The 22,606-nt window shown below is 39.8% G+C and overlaps 1 protein-coding gene across 1 annotated transcript in view; it reads left to right on the top strand.

Annotated features, from left to right (window-relative positions):
• Positions 1-289: 289 nt before the first annotated feature.
• The window catches only part of LOC145981286 (protein deadpan-like), a 69,824-nt gene continuing 47,507 nt past the window's right edge, over positions 290-22,606 (top strand). The window contains exon 1 of the mRNA XM_083114461.1: positions 290-476. Within this exon, the coding sequence (XP_082970587.1) occupies positions 408-476 (69 nt within the window). The 5' untranslated portion in view covers positions 290-407. The remainder of the gene's footprint in view (positions 477-22,606) is intronic.

Genomic DNA, 22,606 nt, shown 5'->3' with positions numbered 1-22,606 from the left:
GAATAATTGCGAGGGAAGGGGCGGGCGTGGGTGGCGCTGGTCTACGGAACGAACAGGTTGCGTGGAAGGTGACCTTTTTCCCATGAAGCCCGGCGCACCCGCTGATTCTCGTAGGCGTACGACAAACGGCAGTGTTGAGCCGGAGCGTGCAGCGGGGAAAGCGAGGGACGGGAGACAGAGCCGCCGGCACGCGACCGTGCCTCGCGCTCTCCCCATTGGCCGACGCTGATCACGTGGTCACACGCGTGCCGCGAGCCGAGGTAGGCGATGCTTCGCAGTGAAGCGCGAGTGTTCCTCCGGTGAGGAAGTCGGTAGAGGTTCGAGCTTCCAGTTTTCGACGCTTGGTGGCGCTTTTCTCGCGCTGCCGGACAGACTTGAGTTTCTTGCTGAGTGATGAGTGTTGAGCCATGACCGCCAGGCTGGCCCCAGCAGACAAGACTTCTAGCGCCGCCACCAGGTCCACTGAGGGCCGCAGGGTAAGTACAAATTCAACTATTTTTCTCTTTAAAAAATAGTAGTGACTAAGTATACTCCTTGGGAAGGTTTGGCATCCCCGCTAAAATAGTAATAATCGAATATTCTTCTTGACAAGGTTTGACATCCCTGCAAATATAGTGACATTCGAATATTCTCCTTCGCAAGATTTGACGTTCCTCCCCATCCAGCTTACTGCAGAAACCACAGTGACATCTGAAGGTGTATAAATCCAATTTCCCCCATTTTTTAAAAGGCACAGTGTTAGTGACTGAATATTCTCCTTGACAAGGTTTGACGTCCCTCTCCATCCCGCTGCAGAAACCACAGTGACATCTGAAAGTGTTGCCACGCCTTGTAATCAAGACGTGTCGGGTTCGAACATGCTTTAATTCTCTCGTCTAGTGACGTCACGATAAATGTTCTCGTTGTCAGGTTTGGTTCTCTTAGCATAAATAATACTTTTTTTTAACCAAGCATCGAAATATTGCAGGTGTATTCATGCTAAGAGACGTAATCTAACATCGAAGGCATTCTGTGATAACGTCAGTAGACGTACAGGGGAGATCAGAACTGTGTGATACCCGTTCGAACACTTGCACTGTAATTCGGCTTCTCCTCGAATGTATACGGCCTGGCTCGGTTGGCCAAAGTGGACTTGAACGAGCCTGGGAAGTAGTACCACACGTGCAACACCTCCTTTGTAGGTTGTTCGTCAACCTCCAGACTTGTTTGTGATTTTGCTTGATGTAGGAAAGACGATGGTCGTCAAACCTTGTCGCAGAGAATATATATCTCCTGTGATAATGTAAGTAAATAGTAGGCACATTTTATGATGTTTCGAGTGCCTAGTAGATTGTCACGATTGAGAATTATTTGCCCCCCCCCCCCAGTCGCTCCATGACTCACCGGAGGAGGGTGTGTGTGACTTTTTTACATACCGCAAACTGGTCTCGGTAGCTTCTCGTCACCCATAGTTCCTTGTTCGAGTTCTCATCGTGTGCGCTTATTCCAATTTTCAATTTTGCTTTCGAGGTTATTCCTAGAGCACAGTGTTTCTCAATCATCTCGTACTACAAGAATGCCCTGTTTTTCGAAGCCAAACCAACACCTCTACTCAATCTTCATCCCATTAATTGATTTTAACATTTTTTTCAATGTTTTTCAAATAATGTCGGAAATATTTATTATAAAATGTTGTAAGATATATAAACACTTCATCTGCGGCTCGGTGGTTCGTATCTCGTCACCGAAGTTTCCCGGTTCGAATCCCGACCTGTGCACTTGTGAGTGTCTATTCATCTAATCATCGGGCCTCCCCGATGGCGCAGTGGTAGCCTCGTCGTCTTGTAATCAAGGGGTCCCGGGTTCGATACCCGGTGGAGATTCGGATCCCACTTTAAACTGTAGGTCCAGTTCCGATTAGCCTTCCTGCGCATAAAGTGGACTTAAAAAAACATCAAATCATATAATCATCATCGAGATTAGCAAGAAGTGGCAGAAAAGAGACGCTAAGTAACAAAAATACAAATTAAATTTTATAATATAAATAATAATAGCAGTAATGTACTTTTAATGGCTATGAATTGATTATCTGTACAATTCGACACACACTTACACAGGTATATTTTCAAGAGAAAACTGGAAGTCTAGCTACTGCTGCTTTATCAATATTCTAAGAAGTTTTATGTTACAATAAATTATAAGCTCGAGTTAATGAAAGCTTTGAAAAATAGAGATGAGAAGTTAATTCATTCATACAGTGAATAATAATGATTCCCAACTCAAGACGAAGACTGCAGCAGGGGTGCATTTATTTCAATTTCGTCGGAATGGGCACTGCTACCAGTGATGTGCGTCTACCCGTAAACAACGATAGTCTACATTCTACACATAGACTATTTTATACACGTATTTTACGTAATCTATGTAAACAACATGGCGAAAGGTAATAACTTAGCAAAGAACGCCGTGGAATTAAAAGAGAATTATACTGCGTATCAGTTGCTGATGTGTGAAGAGAACTTTTCATACTCTTTCTTCCAAATTCGAACAATTTCACCTAGGAAGAAACCTAATATAGGAAATATTCTAGTGTTTTATGGGAAGAAGACCACTCTTGCCTCACGACTGCCATCTGTTGTTGTTTTTTGCATACTATTTATCTTCTTCCATTGTTGTAAATAGCATTCTTTTCATTTCGTTAGGAACCAATATGGTTGAAAATGTCACTTTCCCTTCATGAAACTCTTGAAAATTAATTTTAACGCACTTTAGATTGTCTACGTAGTCTATGTAAACTACAACCCAATGTAATCTACGCGTAGACAACGCATGTAGACGTAAACTTATAGTCTACTGCACATCACTGACTGTTACTAATAAGAAACCAGACTATTCAAGAGAGAGTAAATTTCTCTACATCCTTGGAAGCGATTTTTCAAAGTTGATTACTAATCTGACACACACACACACACACACACACACACAGAGAGAGAGAGAGAGAGAGAGAGAGAGAGAGAGAGAGGGAGAGAATATATAAAAAATATGTTACTGCATGTATAGGTCATTAAAGGACAACGCTCCTTAGTAACTTTTCCCTCATTCACGCCTCGTTTTGACGCTTCGAACCTTCGATATACCCCTTTTTATCCTTAACATCTGCGGGCACAAATTAATTCGCTTCGTAATTGCTACAAATACAATACATATGAGCCTACAGTATGACCAGCAACGCGAATCAGCACATCGGAAAACAACGGCTTGTGTTCATAGATCTGGTTAGGTAACTCTTTGAGGGGCGGTGGTTACCTGTGCTAAATTCTAGCTGTTGTTCGTCGTCGCCTTGAAATCAATGGGTCCCGGGTTCGGTACCCGGTGGAGGCACTTTGCACAGTGATTCGAATCCCACTTTAAAACTGTAGGTCCATTCCCGATTAGTCTCTGTGCATAAAGTGGACAAAAGATCAAACTAGGTGTTGTTTTCCGGCCTTCTGATTAGCTTTGCGTGGTCACATGTAAAACTCTTCTATTACTAAACATACTAAATGGGTACAAGGAATGTTCATTAAATAACAAAACATTAAAGATACCTATCACACATTTAATCATTTCCGGACAAGCGACGGGCACAGTCTGTGGCAGTGGCGGCAATTGGGGTGCAAAACTGAGGGGGGGCAAGGAGAGTTTATTTTCCCTTGGTATATAAGGTTTAGCATAGTACGAGGGCAAAAGTGGGGGGGGGTCTGCCCCCTAATCACCGCCACTTGTCCGTGGTATAGTCCGATTACTTTCAAAACATCTCCAGCTTCCTGTGCGAGTCCAACAGTGTAGAGCGGGATAGTTAGCGATAGGTGCTGGGTTGAGATGACGTCAGCGGCTCGCTCCTTGATTGGAGGCTTCGAATCTTTTGACTCGCTCTCAATGCAGAACGCCCAGAGATGTTACGAAAGTAATCTCACTGTATAACTACCGTACAGTAAGACGGGTGAAGTACCTAGCCCGCCGTTCACTATAATATTCTATTGTGAATGAACGACGGCCTATAATTGCACCGCGTCTCGTGTGCGTGTTAACCGCTACTAGATATCCGCTTTTCTTTGTTGCTAAATTTAACTTGTACTCGTGTCGAATTACGTTGCGCTTTTGTTTATGCTCACGAGAATAACATTGACTAATTTACATGCACATTGTGAAAATTGTTTACGAGGATTCCGCTTGTAATTTTGCAGGACGATTTTGTTCCTAAGTACGAAGTTTTTAGGTTATTTTGATTAATTATGTACTTATTCAAAATATGGGTAAATATGCGATATCGCCCGAACGGATTTCTTCAAATTTACAGGAGAAACTACTTACTGAAATCAGTTTCTGTAGCATTGTCGAAGTTCTTCGAGGTATTTTCTTTCGCGGAAACTGAAAACTTCACCATAGAATGCTGCAGAACAAGAAATAATCACATTTTATGTAAGGAACTTGCATTTTTCTGTAAAGCGACAACATTATGCCGTTGTTTCCATTATGTACCTGCAGATGGCGCGAGCGTCGAAAGTCTCGCGGTCTCGCCAGTGATTGCAAACGTGCCCCCCCTTTTTTTACGAGAATTTTTTTAACTGCTTACCTAACCTAACCCAACCTAACCTAACCTTGCCGGAAATGGTCCGTGGGGCTATCGTGAATGGTTTTTGGGACTATCCGGCAATGGTTCGTGGGGCTATCGTGAATGTTTTTTTGGGGGGCTATCCGTCAATGGTTTGTGATGACATAATGAACACGAAAGTAGGTATTTTTCGGTGAAGAAGGTTGAAACACTGCATACCCACTCCAAATCGACAAAACACAAGCACGACGCGCGATGATCCATGACGAGTGCACGCCATATTGTCTGTTACCCAAGCGGAACAAGGAAGACAAATAATGACTCGTAATATGAAAAGTTGACACTATTTTATGGGAAAAGGCATAACTTCACCTTAAAGAATCTTTCGCAATGCAGAATAGGTAAGTATCAATGATAAAATTAACGAAATAAACGAGTGAGAGGTGTTCGGGCTATATCGCATAATTACCAAAATATGTTTTCAGTAACATTTAGGAATGCTAACAGAATAAAAATGAACGTGAGAAAATTTGCATAAAATGTAACGTATTGCATATCTGGAAAGAGGACGTGTTATAGATTTCAAAGAATAATGTTAAATAATAACACAGTTATACAGTGGCGGCGATTAAGGGGGGGGCGTGGGGGCAGTTGCCCATCACTTTTTGCCACTTTTGCCCCTGCCCTATGCTAAATCTTATCTACCAAGGGAAAGTAAACTGTCCTTGCCCCCCCCCCCGCTCAGTTTCGACACTTTGCCCCCTTAGTTTTGAAACTCAATTGTCGCCACTGCACTTACAACATATTTTCTATCATTTTCTGAAAAAAAAAACAGAAAAAGTATCCTGGGAGAAACTCGATATTTTCCTTCAAAAAAATTCTGCCCATTCTTAGTTTTTTTTTTGTTTTTTTTTGCTTGGAAAATGCCAAACCTGATTGGAAATGAATCGTTTATTACAGCAACTCCCCTATCCCCCAATTCTGGCGAAAACTATATATTTACAGTTTCATATAGCCCTTGCCAAGACGAATCGTTTGATGCAAAAACAGCTCATTATGACCGAGTACGTAACGCGGGCAAGAGGCCTTGAAATGTCCGTTTACTGCAGAAACCCCTCGAGCGCCGCGACTTAGACGTTTTCTGTAGTAAATACGTAAATTCAGTTGGCCTCACTCATACAAGAAAGCAACCAACTCCGATGAAACATCACGAAGAGGTATACCGAAGGAACAACGGCTACCTTTCAAGGTATTCTTGAAGCACCACTTCTACTTCAGCAAGAGAGCTAAGGGAAAAGTTGTTGATCAGCACTTCTTCGACGGGCTCACTTCCTCAACGTTCACTTTGCGGAAGACGAAAGTTCCTCCTCAGCAAAAGCTTACCCAGCAGGAAAGGTCCCCATAAACAGGAAGAAACTAGATGATATTCCTAAGTTGTTGGATTACACATACGGATATGAGAGCTTCTACGACAACATTCTGCTGTGGCCATAGGCGCAGACTCCATGGGGCTTGGGGGTGCTCGAGGCCCTCCCCCCCAATGTTCATGATATGGGGGTAGAGCCCCTCAAATAATTTTGCTTAAGATGATCTTATGTATTATTTTGCTTCTCTTGTAAAGTTTACTCTGAATTGTGCCATATGAACTTAACTTTAAATACACATTTGAAATGTTCTAGACCATCAACTTTGGGGGGCTGAGACCGCTAAACCATCAACTTTGGGGGGGGGGGGGCTATGACCGGAGACAGCAAAACACATGAGTTATTAATAGTAAGTATATAATTATGAGTATTGTTAACATTTTTACTAAAAAGAGTTTCAAAATAACGAATTAATATGATAATTATACCAGTATGTTGTTTAGTGAATTCTGAACAATTTAAGGTCGTAAACAAGACTTTCAGTCAATATTGATATGTACGATATTTAGTTATCCTCGAAATCTCTTCCTCTAATCCAAAGAATAAGGGGAAAATAATTCTAAAGTCTTTGAGTTTATTTAACACTGGCTTGCAGTAAAGGAAAGCTTATGAAAAGTCTGTATTGTGAAAGCGGGAACGGCTATGATCAAAGGCATTATTACTAAAGCACGGCGTGCTATGTGTTTATTTATTTTTGCAAAATTAAATTAAAAAAGTAAAATATTGTAGCAAGAACAAAAAAGTAAAACTAATTTTACTGCGATTTACTGTAAACATTCGTTATTTTTATGGGTACGTCAACACTAAGGTTATTTGCACCCGTCACATGTCCTTTCTCTACAAGTCTGTTGCGGACCTTAAGACACACCCATGCCCTCGCCGGGACTCGAACCCGAGACCTCCGGATCAAAGCGAGTTGAGTCGACCACTCAACACGCTCGGCTACCGAGGCCGGCATAAAACTGTTATGTTGGCCTCTTAATGTAAATACATAGCCTACTTTTAAATAAAAATGTTAATTGTTATCTAAAAAAACAAATGAGCAAACACAAAAGACATAAGGAGACTTTGAAACATTTTCTAACATGTTACATTTCATTTGCATGAGGAATATAATATATTTGCTATACGAAGACGTAATTTTTATTTTTAAAAAATGGAGGGAGTGAGTAATTCATTTATTTATTTCAGTGATCGGAGCCCCCCAATAATTTTGACAAGTCGGCGCCCCAGGCTGTGGCCAACAACAAATGCTGAATGCTTCAACTCGGACTATGAAGAAGATTAGGACCGTTAATATACTAGCTATTTGGTTCTTTACAGATAAAATTTTCATCTTTTAACGTGGAAGATTTTATTCTGTTGTTCCCTTGAAGTTTACCTCACGTTATTCTGAAGAAAACAACATATTTCTGTTTTCAATTTTGTTTTTAATTTTCTTCACGCTCGGTGTCATCTATTTCATGAATTAAAAAGATCAAAAGTCTTGTTTGTGATTCGCTTAGATTTTCCCTTCGCAAAACAAGATAATAACACATGAGCATTGGGCCTCCCCGATGGCGCAGTGGTAGCGTCGTCGCCTTGTAATCAAGGGGTCCCGGGTTCGATACCCGGTGGAGGCACATGGTGGTTCGGATCCCACTTTAAACTGTAGGTCCAGTCCCGATTAGCCTTACTGTGTATAAAGTGGACTTAAACCACCAACTCAATCAATTAATCAAACAGATGAGCATTGTTAAATCGCGCAGATAATGTATAAAAGCGATTTTTTTGCAAAAACAACCCCCAAGTGAAAATTAGAAAAGTATTTATTCTCCCACTGCCAATATCTATGTGTAAGTGTTTGGATAATGGGACTTCAGGTTTGACAATTTGTTTTACTGCGCTCAAATATTATGCGAGACGGTAGCTCAGTCGTTAGTCAACCTCCGTGGCGGAGGGGTCAGCCCAGCGCGCTACGAAGCCAGGGGTTCCGGGTTCGAATCTCGGCTAGGTCATGGATGTTTGTGTTTGTCCGTAATGAGAAAAGCCGAGAATATAGTAAAAATTGATACGTGTGAAAGTTGATAATATGGTGAGTGACGTGGGATACTACCGCATAGGGGTATTCCTTAAAGTCGTTAGGGCGCCTGAACTACCATGCAAGAAACACGGGTTCGATCCCCGGTGGGGGAGAACCGGGATTTTTTCCACCTGTTCAAGCGACTCTGGCACCCACGCAGAGTCGTATAAAGTGGATACCTGGAGGAAACTCTGGTGGGTAAAGGGGGCCAGGGGTGTGGTGCTGATCACACCCCCTATACGCCTTCATGGCGTGGCGCAAAGCACAGGGAAGCACTTTACTTCTCACAAACGTTATTTTTGGCGGTTTCTGAAATAAAACGATTCAAATATAAATCCAGATCTGGGAGAAGTTCTGTAGAACCGTCATATTGGATTCGAACACTAGACGCATGTAGGGGGCGTGAGCCAATATCTAGCTCTGCGTCATCGTTCAATTATTACCGCATTACAGCCTGATGCTTGCACGTTCATATGAACAGTGGGACTGCGCATGTGTTCTGTAAAGAGAACCATATGTTCGTCAACGAGTGATTCATTCAGCTAGGCGGGGCTTCATTTCACAGTCAAATCTCATGTCCCATTCAACACTGTTTTGGCCGCGTAGGTGTGCATCGTTGATGAACCCGTTACCCGTGGGGCATGATCTCATGGCTCAATGGGGGCGGGAGGGGGGAGGAAGGGGTAACGTAATAATTATGGCAGCTTCCCTCCCTCGCAGACGGCTCTCGGCCGTGACGCATGGCTGGAATTTTTCACCTGCCGGATTTGCTTTCAACGGTCGCAGAGATTTTCGGTTGGAAACGTAAATACGTTTGGTCGTGGACAAGTCGAAATATATGAGCCAGTTCGTTGCAATTTTTTGACACCAGGTGTAGTGCAGGTGTATCCCGGTCTCTCGCTGTTGCAAAGAAATGACGTTCAACCAAGGACCCGTTCCGAAAGTCGCACGAGTTTAACGCGTTAAACGAGTTATGGCAACTGGCTGTCCCATAAGTGCTTCCGTGCGTTTCGTGAGTTTCATTATGCTGTCCCAAATGTCGCATTCCGTGCGTTTCGTGCAAGAACGAGGTACACCAAACGCAAGGACCAGGAGGCTTGTTTGTTCTGTGAGAATCGTCTGCTGCCTACAGACAACGCGCGTGCTGATGGATTCAAACTGCACTAGTTCGGAAAATGTATTATAATTTTAAGACACCGATATGAAGCAACATGCGCGAGATGAGTATGCCTTCACCGTTCTTACAATGTGATTAAAATGAGTAACAGTGTCAACAGTAGAGTTTATTTTTGCCAAAAGGACATTCCTTCTAAACAGTGTTGCCACAATATGAGAGCACAATTTCCCTTTCCAAGGGGCAAAATTTCCCCTTTTGGATCAATTTTTCCCTTCACCTACGCAAATTATATAATAATAATAAGTAGTAGTAGCAGCAGCATTATTAGTGGTGGTGGTGGTGGTGGAAGCAGTAATAGTACGTAGGTAAGTATTCCATTGAATTCGTTATTCGTTTGATAAAAAAATATTTTTTAAAAATTTCACATTTTACTTTCATCACTTCCTGACCAGATGTCCCAGGTTTGAATCCTAGTCAGGAATTCATTTAATCGTTAATCCTGATCGTTACTATTTATCCAAAGATGTATAAAAGCAACGTACAATAAACTTAAAGGAGCAGAAACAAGTTGGAATAGCAAAATAAGCAAATAACATCAAAATGTGGATATGAAACTCTAAATTAACATAAACTGTAATAATGTAGTCAGATGACCTTAAAGTTTCCCAGCAATTGTGGTATTTTTAATCGAAATTCCCTTCTCCCTTTTGGCTAAAATTTCGGTCCGAATTTCCCTGCAAAAGGGAAATTTCCCTTCATGCGGCAACACTGTCTCTAAACAAAACGCTGCGCCTGTGCTTTCGCCTAGAGTGTCCCGTAAGTCTGTAAAATAACTGGTTTCACAAGATTCACGAGTCCAGTTATTTTCGTTGAATGCGTTCGTTTCGTTAAGACTTTCGGAACGCACCCCAAGTAGACTGATAGCGGTGTTGAAGTTCAGAAGATTCAACAAATGCATGTCTGCTGCTTTAAGTGTTAATTTGATTAGGTAGCACGCACCACGTCACCATACACCGCACGAGAACGTAGTGCAAACGGCGGATGCACCAAATCAACGAAGTCGGTGTTGCATCGTGTAACCAAATAGACGCTTGAGTGCAGAGTGAATTGAAAAGTGCAGCGAACTGGACGCGCCTATGAAGAGAAATGAATCAGTAGAGTCGAATTACTTTCGGAACATCTCCAGCGGACTACGCGAGTCTGTCTAGTGAGCCTGGTGGGCGTGTAGAGCCTGAGCAGGGGCTTAGCGATAGGTTCTGGGTTGAGATGACGTCAGTGGCTCGCTTCGTTGATTGGCTGCTCGAGAGTTGTGACTCGTTCCGAAGCTTCAAATGCATAACAGCCAAATATGTTATGGAAATAATCTCCCTCTACCATCTTGCAAGAAAGCCTGTGCCGACCTCCGTGGCGGAGTGGTTAGCACGGTGCGCTATTGTCCATGTTACCACGTTTACCAATCTTTCTCATATATTTATTTCTACATTTCGTTTATATACCGGATGGCCAGCTTTATAGTTACCCAACTCAGAGTCCTCTGTAGCCTGTTCGAGGCATCGTAGAACTCTGAAATTTGGTGAATCCACTATGCAGACCATGCGGAAGAGGATGGCGATAAAAAAGAAAAAGTTCAATTTTCCGCCACCAGGTTGAAATGTGGTGCTGTACTTCCATGATGGGTTGTACAAATAATCACGTCAAGTGATTTAACTGAGTTATTAATTAGAAAGACATTTGTTAGTGGCTGGAAGTTGCGAGAAAATAATCTCTCGTTTATTGCAAGATTGCAAGGTAAAGGCAAATCCATAACCAATTGGAGCAGTTTACGTCATTATCTTTTTTCGTATTCATATAATAATAAAAATGCAATATTAATAAATTTGCAGATTTTAATTAATATTTAATTGAGTTATAACATAGTTATTTTAATTTAAATATTTATATTATTATTGTTGTTATTATTATTATTGGACAGACACTTGATTCGGACTCCCTCCGAAATATATTTCTAAATACGTGCCTGGCTACAAAGACTTTAAAAAAGATTTTAAGTTACAATTATAGAGTGCATCCAGAATATTTTATTTTCACTGGAAGGAAAGGTAGTGAAATTACACATTCTAGTTTCATTAACACACCCAGCAAACATTTCCATAGTAGGTTCAGAAACAGAAAAATGTATATTTGCATATAATTTTTAATTTGCTTTAATCAAACTGTTCAAATATTTTACAGAGCAGTTTACTAGAAAAAGCCTATCTATAAAAACCGTATACGAGGTGTGGCTAGAAAAAAACCGGATTGATATTGCTGTTGACAAACGGCAAGCGCGTCAAGGTCAAGCGGTGCATGAGTGTATAACCTGATATCCTGCCTATCGACTGTGTGATTTCCCAGGGTGCGCAGTGCTCAGTTCCGCTGTAGCTTGTGGACGAAGTGAACCGTACATCTGTGCTCCGTAGGAAAAATGTTAAGTGTGAAAGTGGAACAGCGTATCAATGTGAAGTTTCTTATGAAACTCGGAAAATCCGCCACAGAAACTTATGGTTTGTTGAAGGAAGTGTACGGACATGAGTGTTTATCACACACGCGCAAGTGTTTGAGGGGTTTGAAAGGTTTAAAGAGGGACGAGAAGTGATCGCGGACGACTCGCGTCCTGGACGGCCTTGCACGTCAAAAAGCATTGCAAATGTCGGTGAATTGATTCGAATTGGGTAGCGAAGGTCAAACTGTCAATCAACATTATTTCATTACTGTGCTGACGACCCTTTGTGAGCGAGTAAGAAGATGACGACCTGATTTGTGGAAAAGCAAGTAATGGATTCTTCATCAGGACAATGCTCCTGCCCACACGGCATTGTCAGTCAAGGCTTTTTTGGCCAATCCTGGGATCCCAGTGTTAGAACATCCACCCTATTCGCCGGATCTCACGCCGTGTGACTTTTTTTTATTCCCAAAGGTCAAATTAGCACTGAAAGGAACCAGATTTACGACCGTAGGATCTGTGAAAAGAAAAGCGACGGAGGTCATGAACATGGTTTCAGAAAATGATTTCCAGCACTGCTTCCAGCAATGGAAGATTCGTATGGAGCGGTGTATCGATAGTGCAGGGGAGTAGAGTACAACACACATAAATTTGCCGTTCCGTAGATACCAATTTTCGTTTCGTCTCCCTCTCTCTTAGTATCACGTGTTCTACCCTGCTCTACAACCTTCGCTATTGTTGCCATATTGTCATTCCATTCCTGGACACACTCGCGCAAACATCATTGAAAACAATTGAATAGCGCTCCAGCTCGCGGTTCACACCGTTCGGCAGGGACGGTAATGTGGCAATATAGCACGGCGTAGTGGTTGCTTCTTTTATGCAGTGCATGCTCATTGATTAGCTAGTAATTAGTGTTGCCAACTGTAATAATGAAGCACTATTTCTGTCACGGAAGGGGAAAGGCAGGTAAAATGACGGTGAGTTTTGTTGGATTGGAAGCACCATATTTTTATTTCATACTAAGTATTTTACCGGTTTGACGTTGTGTGCGTGTATTACGTGTGTGTATGTGAAAGTGTGTGTTTGTTAATGAACGTTAAATTCCATAATGCCTCCAGTTCTGTCAAAGTTGAAATCAAACCTTGCATAGCCAAGCTCGGGAAATTCTAAGCAACGTTCACGAGTTCATGAAGGAGGAAGCCAGTCAAGGTGTTAGCATCCAAATACAGCATTTTGGCAAGAGAGCAGCGGCTGCGACTGAAGTTCTGAACGAACAATCAGGGCTATCATGAACGAAAGACAATCTCTTGAGATGTCAGAAGGCCCCTCCACATCATTCCACACTCCCGGGAAAGAGCGACAAAGACCAGCGACCAAATCGTCAGTGGACGCTTTCGATGAAAACGTTATCCGTAGGCGCATATACGACTACGCTCTGCGTGAAAATGAAGTGCCGACATTGAAAAAATTGCATGTCAAATTACAGGCGGACATACATTTTGCGGGAAGTCAAGAGAGTTTGCGACGTTTGCTGCGAAAGATATGATTTAGGTGGAGGAAGAGGAGGCTGTCATTTTTGCTGCTTAATGCGATGCATATTGTTTTCTGTGTTAAAATTGCCATGCTTTGATGGGTGACCAAGTTCATAGCAGGGCCGGCGGAAAGGGAGGGCGAACCGTGCCACCGGCCAGGGCGGCAAAATTTGAAGAGAAGAAAAAAATAAGCCTATTGAAAACTGTGGTCGAGCGAGATATTCTTTTGCGCTTAATAGTATTGAAATAGCATAAGAAGTCTCATTATTTATTTTATATTTTGATGTTTTACTTAGGAATATATTGATTTTCAATTTCCCGTTGCTGCGTAATGGCGGGGGGGGGGGGGGGTCGAAATGGAGCGGCATCTACCGCCACCGCCCAGGGAGGCAAAGTGACTAGCGCCAGCCCTGGTTCATAGCAAAAGAAAAAGCCGTGCAGCTTATGTACTTGTTATTGTTGTGGAAGCCGGCATCGTTTGTAAATGTAGAACAAAGGCAACCGACTTTCGCCGATCACAGAGAGGAAATAATAATACTGCTTGAGGAGGAGTGTTGTGGTCCAATTGTCGCGGTTTAACACGTTGGCATGTTGTTATCTGCCGTTGCAGTTCCGTACCAGTGTATACGGGTTTTGGGAGTGAACAGTTAGAACGCCACCAGTGCATTAATGCAATGAAAAATAATATTTTTTTATTTTGTTTGAAATCACTCAAATAAGGAATCGTATGAAGAAGTCTTCTTTGCAACATTTTTGGTAATTTTACGTATGTGTTAGTTCATATTTTGCGAATTTTTAGTCCATATGTATGTAGCTACATACAAAGCCACTTGTTAGTACATATTAATCCTAGTCCTGGTATAATGCATGACGTTTAAAACTCAACGTTAGATAGACCTGAATTCTCTAATTTCCTTGTTGTACGTAACAGCTGTGCATCGGCGCACTGCAGCGATTTTTCTATCTGCTCCATTAGCAACACTGCTTCTTTAGTTCTGTCGCGCATCGCACGGCAGAAATATCTGTGCTGGACTCTACTTTGAAGGGGATAATTTTCGTATTGTACAAAATAACCAATAAAAGATTTTGTAGCAACAGTCCGGTTTCTTTCTAGTCACACCTCGTATCTATAAATATGATAAAACCTGATATTTATCCACCCTGAAAAGAAACCAAACCAATTAATCAATGAAATTAGCCTGCGCAGAACTATATGACTGGATGTAAGTCGTTCGAAAGGCACACAAATGCCAACGTTACTTCAACGTTGTCCACACTGGCGTCTGGACTCATAGCCGCTTATGTTGTGTAGGCCGTACATGTTTGTCACTGCCACTTAATCCTTTTTATCTTATGACTAGGGCTAGGGTTTTGATGACCTTAAAATTGCCAAGAAATGACCTTTAAAAAATGCATTTATGACCTAATACATGCAAGAAAATGTCCTATAAACTTAGAAAAATGATCTAAAAATTCTGAAAGATTTGTAAAACAAATTTATAAACTACCAAGAGAAATTCAAATTACAAATTAACGTTACAGTATCTATCACATGTTCATTGCGTATGGCAGTACAAGTAAGAAAGTTCACTTTTTGTCATCTTTTGAACTTTTAAGTACCGAGTTGCAGTAGACAACGAAAATCATATGCAAATTTTCAACAGTAAACGATTGTCGGTTTTTGGACAAGAGAGCCTTGTACATGAAAAATTTATCTCGACTTCCACCGACGCAAGAGGAGCGTACTTGAAATGAACAATATCACTTGCTGTTAAGTCACTTTTAATTCCATGGAGTGCAACTATGAAGGAATTTTGAACAATAATCCGTTCGGCGACAATGTATTTACTGATAGAGGGGGAAATCAAATTGTTTGAGCTGAATTGTTACACAACAGCTTGTATCAACAATACTGCATAAAATTTCATTGTTTCTTCAAAGACAATCGTTCAGAACTGCGCTGAAGACAATGAGACGAGAGTCGGGAACCTCTCCCCTTCAAAGGGTTACATTTGCATGTAAAATGCCCCTTCTTTCACCAAAATGTAGAAAAATGCATAAGATGACTTTTAAAAGGCCGAAAAAATGACTTAAACTGTTTAAAAAGTTTAAAAAATGACCTTTACTCCAAAATGGGCCAAAAAATGCAAAAAATGCCCTAGCAAGTGCATCCTAATTTATTCAATTACGTGTAAAACACGTTCCTACCTACTTATGCAACGTTTCTGCCTTACCAAAAAGAAGATGAATTTGCATCAAAAGCCTGGCCCTACTTTTCACAATCAATCTCAAGATGAGCCCAAGTGGCAGAAATTCGACGTTAATAAACCTAATCAAACAAAAATGTGATATTTTCATCGGTATGCAAGGCTGCAAGCTGTTTCCGTTCCTACAGTTTTGTTTCACAGGTTTGAAGTTTATCGACTGTACAGTAAAACCTCGTTAATTCGAACTAATGGGGGGATAAGTTGACCGGTTTAACGAAAGTCCGGATTAACTGAAATAACCTAAAAGAACAGTAGAAAGTGCATTAGAACTCCGTTTATAGCAACAAAACATGTTTATTACGGTGTATTTAAAGGGCATAGGCCTAAATACAGTACAGTACAAAGTCTGGGGGAAACAGAATTTCATCAGTGGTTGACTGCCTTTTCTTTGGGAAGTTCTCTTGTTGACTTCTAGCCACATTTAACCTTGCATTCAGCTTTTTTTGGGCCTTTTTCCTGTCCGAATTAAGCGAAATCCGGCTTAGCGAGGTTTTACTGTATTAGTAGCGCGTTTATTTGCCAACTTTGGATCACACTACCGAAATTCCAGGTTCGAATCCTGATCTGTTTTGTGAGAGTCCGTTCGTCTAGTCATCATCACTTCTTAATCGCCGTGATTGCCCATTATGACAGAAGAGGGACGTTAATTAGTACTGTGTGCGACAACAATACAAATACGATATAGTCAGAGAGGCCAGGCCAATTGAAATAGTTTACATACGTACTTGTCACTTTTGGTAGATTGCTGTCTCTTAATTCATGTTGCGTTGTGTTATATGATAGGCCTTTCCATCCACCAAATTTCGCCTCTATACTCTTGCTATTCACGATTCTGGCTGTCTGATATGACATTTGGCGAGAGATTTTGGAACTTCTTTTTCCGGGAATGCTTGCTTTATGTGGACGGAAATGTAGGAAAGCAGCACAAATTATTAGCACACATGCTTTGTATAATTCGTCTGTTTTCCGATAAAGGTCAGTCAATCCCACTATTGAGGTTATGAGTCAGATTTTCCGATGCAACGTGTTCAGTTCTGTTTCACTCTTTAATGCTTGTTCAGTTCTATTTCACTCTTTAATGCATCTTGTTCAGTTCTATTTCACTCTTTAATGCATTTGTTCAGTTCTATTTCACTCTTTAATGCATTTGTTCAGTTCTATTTCACTCTTTAATGCATCTTGTTTAGTTCTATTTCACTCTTTAATGCATCTTGTTCAGTTCTATTTCATTCTTTAATGCATCTTGTTTAGTTCTATTTCATTCTTTAATGCATCTTGTTAAGTTCTATTTTATTCTTTAATGCATCTTGTTTAGTTCTATTTCACTCTTTAATGCATCTTGTTCAGTTCTATTTCACTCTTTAATGCATCTTGTTCAGTTCAGTTTCACTCTTTATTGCATCTTGTTCAGTTCTATTTCACTCTTTAATGCATCTTGTTCAGTTCTATTTCACTCTTTAATGCATCTTGTTCAGTTCTATTTCATTCTTTAATGCATCTTGTTCAGTTCTATTTCACTTTTTAATGCATCTTGTTCAGTTCTATTTCACTTTTTAATGCATCTTGTTCAGTTCTATTTCACTCTTTAATGCATCTTGTATTTGTTCAGTTTCACTCTTTAATGCATCTTGTTCAGTTCTATTTCATTCTTTAATGCATCTTGTTTAGTTCTATTTCACTTTTTAATGCATCTTGTTCAGTTCTATTTCACTCTTTAATGCATCTTGTTTAGTTCTATTTCACTCTTTAATGCATCTTGTTAAGTTCTATTTCACTCTTTAATGCATCTTGTTAAGTTCTATTTCATTCTTTAATGCATCTTGTTCAGTTCTATTTCAGTGTTTAATGCATCTTGTTCAGTTCAATACAGTTTCTACATTGATTACCACATTATCTTTCACAATAGTAATTGTCAGTATCTGACCCTATACAATTGCAGTGCAGTAGTCATTTCATACCGCTAGGAGGCACTGCAAAACGCTCTTACAGTGGACGTTCCATCAAAACGTTACCTGTCGGAACCTGTTCCTGACATTACCGTTATCAGAATACATTACCATGAGGACATTGTGCGACAATTAGTATCACTTGTCGCCGTTGGAGAAAAAAATTAGTAATCGTCTCACGACAAACCAACACACGGCCATTATATCATTAACGCATCATTCAGGAAGCTCTCAGACCACACGATAATTGGCCTAATGCTTCTTGTGGGCAGAACAGATTTTCAAAGTAAGCGATCTTCATATGTTATTTATGTTGCCGCTTCCTTCGGTTGCAAATTGTTTTTCAACCGGTGCCATATATAACAGTTAGAAGCTCGTTCGATTACAGAAAATTGTTCAGGTGTCCGCTTAAAAAGGGGCGAAATAATGTTTTATGCATGGCGGGATGTTTTTTCAGGGTACCTGAAAAATTCATGATGCAGAATGCGGGTCAAAGACAGGCGCGCGTATTCGAACCGGATTTTGTGGTATGACTGTGTCGAGCGAGGGATAATGTTAGTACTGCGACTGATCCACAGATGGCTCTGTGATGCAATATTATCTTAAACTAGATTTAGAAGTATTTTTATTTGTTCCAGAAAACTAAATTAACTCATTGCAGTTAATCTGTACCAAAAGATACGGCACTGGCTGCTTTACCATTAATTAAAATTATTTCTTTGTTTGTTTTTAACCCCTGTGCAAGAGTAGTTCAAAACCTGCATTATTTTCTTTTTATTTGACTTCGTTTAAAAATGGCAGCCACTGTTGTTTTATGGCTTCCGGCATTTTTTTGGCATTTGCAGATAGTTGCTATAATTATGATAACTCAGCTAAGAAGAATTATAGAAATCTGGGGTAAAAAATACCATCGTTTCAAGTACATTTCAAAATATATATATATATATATATATATATATATATATATATATATGTGCTATTCCTTTTCTACCATATATAAGCAAATAGCTGAAATTTAGGGCAAAAACTAGTATTCGTTTTTCAAAACAAAGTTTAAGATTATTTTTAACAGGGTTGTTATATACAGAATGTAATATCAGAGCTATATCTTTTTTATAGGAATGATATACAGCCAATGTTTTAGCAGAAAATACTTTAGCTCTGTTACCGGTTTCCTACTTTAGTTATAGTTCTTTGAAAATGCCCGTATTTCATTTTTTGTTCAAAATTTGAGCCCCGATATCTCTGGTGGGGACTTAATAAAAATTCCATATTCACAGCATAAGGAGTACTTAGGAATATCTGTTCAAAAAACTGACTTTGATATTCCATGAATAACGATGTTACAACAGTGGGAAGTTAACCAAGAACAGGCAAATTTACATTATTACTTACAATAAACCACCATGTAAATATAATTATTATAGTTAGTAATTAAATCACGCGAGTGGTATGAGTGAAGAGGCGTGTAAAGGAGAGATAGATAAGAGTTTGTCTGAACAGGTTAAAACATGCAAGCGGAGTACCATTAGTGGAAGTGCCTCACTACAGAGAACTACTTTTCATGTCTGTTGTAGCATTCTTTCTTAATTCATGGACAATATTTACTTTATATGCATATATTTCACTTAAAATTCCGCCTAGTTGTAATAGTGCATATGTGGTTAGGTTAAGAGAGCAAGGTTTAGAGCTCTACCAGTCAAGAAATCAACAGACAGATCAAGAAAGTCAAGAAATTATGCTTGTGGTCAAGAATTTTTGATATTTTTTTACAGTATAGTGAATTTACATTGTTATATACCTGTACTGGGATTTGATAAAATAGAATATATGGAAATCTAAAATTGTATTGAGTTGTGGTCAGTGGCGGCGATTAGTGGGGGCCAGGGGGACAGTTGCCCCCCACTTTTTGCCACTTTTCTCCCACACTATATGCTAAACCTTATCTACAATGGGGAATATACTACCTTTGCCCCTCCCCCCGTTTTGGAACCCAATCGCCGCCACTGGTCATAGTTAAGATTTGTTTGTTAAGAATTACATTGTTCTGTGCGTCAAGTTTTGTAAAAATATTAAATAAAGTAATGTGGCCATTCCCCATCCAGGATAAAGTCTGAAGCATGTATTAATAATTGTAATTAAAGCAAGTCTAAATCTCTTGTTAAAGTACAGCTTTAGTTTTCATCTTAACTGGCCTTGTGGTAGAGGTTTTTCATTTAGTAAAAATATGCATTTTCTTAATTTCAAACTATAACTAAGTAGGGGGCGATTCAATTAATCTTAATAAAAAGGACAAAGTCAAGAATATTGGATTTGTTATTTTGGTAGTCAATTATTTTTTGTGACAGCTGTTGCATGCGCATGGCGACCCCTTGCAAATGAACAGATCCATAGTTCAAATCACAAACCCTGACACCTTCTGTAAACAAAACCACCTGCATGCAGAAAGCATTGCAAACTCATAGAAGTAAAATAATCCACACGAAAATCCAGCGTTGTTACAGGATTCATTACGTAAGGTAAAACAATGGCAAATTTGTAGTATAGGATACGCTGCCGCAAATGACGTCTGACTTTAAACCCAATGCTCTTTCTTTTTTTTTTTTTTTTTTACTTATTGCTTCACCTTTATGGTTAACTCTTTGCACCAGTAATCATTTCCCATAAATTTGGCTTCTTTCTTGCATGCGAATTGAATATATTTTACTTGCATTTTTTTAGACAAAATGATATAACATGGTAATGTATATTTCTAAGGATGATATAGATAGGAGTGTATTTGAAATTTGTTTGTAGATTTTATGTAAATTGTATCTTATGTAAATAAAATATATAATGGGCATAAAGAGCCATATGCATTACTGTACAATAAATATATTGATGATGATGATGAAAACAAGACAAAGAAAGTTCGTAAATTTATTGCGGTTGGAAACACTGACAAGCATCCTAATAACGATTTTTGTTCCGCCAAATATAGTGCACTAAGTAAAATAACTTGGTGACATGGGAAGGCAAGATAAGTGTGAACATTTTGTAGTAATGTGCATTGTAACTTTCAATGAGCTTAGAGATTTGTGTACATAATGATATTTTATAACATTGGTTATTTTCTAAAAATAATCATGTGAACAGCAAGGAAGTAGTGCAACTTAGTAATATATGCCTGACTTATCCTTAGAAAAATAACATGCCGAGTTCTATGCGTGAGGGAAAGTCTCCGTTTACTCCGAGCTTGTTTTCAAAACACCAGCAAGGACAGCCTTTGAAAAGGGGTGAGAAACAGATTCTACTCAATATTTATGTAACGTTCTGTCAGTAGTATCCTGAGAAACTAGTAAATGAAGTGGTTAAGTTGGTATCCCAGTGCAGTGGTGTGTCAGTGTCTGCAGTTTTAAGGGTTATGAAAGAGAGAATGACCGGGAGAGTAACAATGTATGCGGCTGCATATTCGTCTGATGTTTTGCGAGCGGGTTCTCACATTCAGAGGCTCTTATATAAAATGAATAGGTGCGGCGAACTATGAGTGTAACAGCAGATGATTGCGGTCATGGATCAGCTGACGCGGAGTGATACATCGAATCGGTGAGACCGTTTGTTTACAGAAGGTCTCAGGGTTGGTGATTTAGACCTTATATTGTTATTGTACATGTACGTATTGTACATTCTTGTAATCTAATCTATTAATTTTGTTTACAGACAACAATGAAAACATACCTTCACATGTGTCCAACACTCAGATCATTTTTGAAAGTAAACTCTGTTTGCAGTTTTGAAATGTATTACATATTGTCCTATGTTTTACTTCATTGTTTCGTCTTTCCTTTTTTATAATTCTGCAAGAAATGTTGCAGTACACGAAAGCGCCCTCTAGTCTTAACATTAGAAGATTTTTTTTATTGAATCATTGAAAATGTATCTTAAGCTGAGCGTAAGTTATTAACTCATTCAATACACGTGCATTTTAAGAGCCAACATATCGTGTTTGATAGCTAAACAATTTGTCAGGTGTTACAGACTGACGTGACGTGGTTGAGCAAACTAGTGTAGTTAATATGTGACGTTCGGCTCACCAATTCCGAACCTAGTAATTTATTTGCAATTAAAGGGAAGCGTAATTTTTAAGTTAAACAAATGACACGCGTGCTTCTTTTTCGTTTGAATTCTTGTTACGCTCGAAGCAGTACATGTCTTGAGGTAGCGGAGCGTAGAGACTGGTCCATGTCTGATGTCCTCTTTATGACAAGGGGCCTGTCTTGCTTTTTTGTTCCTTTTGGTGACGCTCATGCAGGCCTTGCTAGATAGGGGAGACACTCTGGATTCTTATCATGACCACGTTCCAGACTTGGTGTGCCTTGTCAGTGTTGCCAAATCTAGTGGCGAGAATGCTGGCTGGCACTGATATTAACAAAAGTCTGTTTTAAGTCAACCTTATGACCATACAGGCTAATCGAGGCTGGATCTACATCTTACATTGGGATTCAATGTGCCTCCACAGAGAGAGAGAAAAAAAACGAGAGAGGAAAAGCGAGAGGCAAAACGGAGAGAAAGAGCGAGAGATGAAAATGGAGAGTAAGAATAGAGGTGGAAATGGCGACAGAATGAAAGATAGAAATGGCGACAGAATGAAAGATAGAAATGGCGACAGAATGAAAGATAGAAATGCCGACAGAATGAAAGATAGAAATGGCGACAGAGTGAAAGATAGAAATGGCAGCAGAGTGAAAGATAGAAATGGCGACAGAATGAAAGATAGAAATGGCGACAGAATGAAAGATAGAAATGGCGACAGAATGAAAGATAGAAATGGCGACAGAATGAAAGATAGAAATGGCGACAGAATGAAAGATAGAAATGGCGACAGAATGAAAGATAGAAATGGCGACAGAATGAAAGATAGAAATGGCAGCAGAGTGAAAGATAGAAATGGCAGCAGAGTGAAAGATAGAAATGGCAGCAGAGTGAAAGATAGAAATGGCGACAGAGTGAAAGATAGAAATGGCGACAGAATGAGAGATAGAAATGGCGACAGAGTGAAAGATAGAAATGGCAGCAGAGTGAAAGATAGAAATGGCGACAGAATGAAAGATAGAAATGGCGACAGAATGAAAGATAGAAATGGCGACAGAATGAAAGATAGAAATGGCGACAGAATGAAAGATAGAAATGGCGACAGAATGAAAGATAGAAATGGCGACAG

Source organism: Lepisma saccharinum, chromosome 29 (assembly GCF_977018435.1).
Source record: "Lepisma saccharinum chromosome 29, izLepSacc3.1, whole genome shotgun sequence".
Lineage (NCBI taxonomy): Eukaryota > Metazoa > Arthropoda > Insecta > Zygentoma > Lepismatidae > Lepisma > Lepisma saccharinum.
Note: the sequence above shows the minus strand (reverse complement) of the source record. Positions and strands in the feature narration are given on the sequence as shown.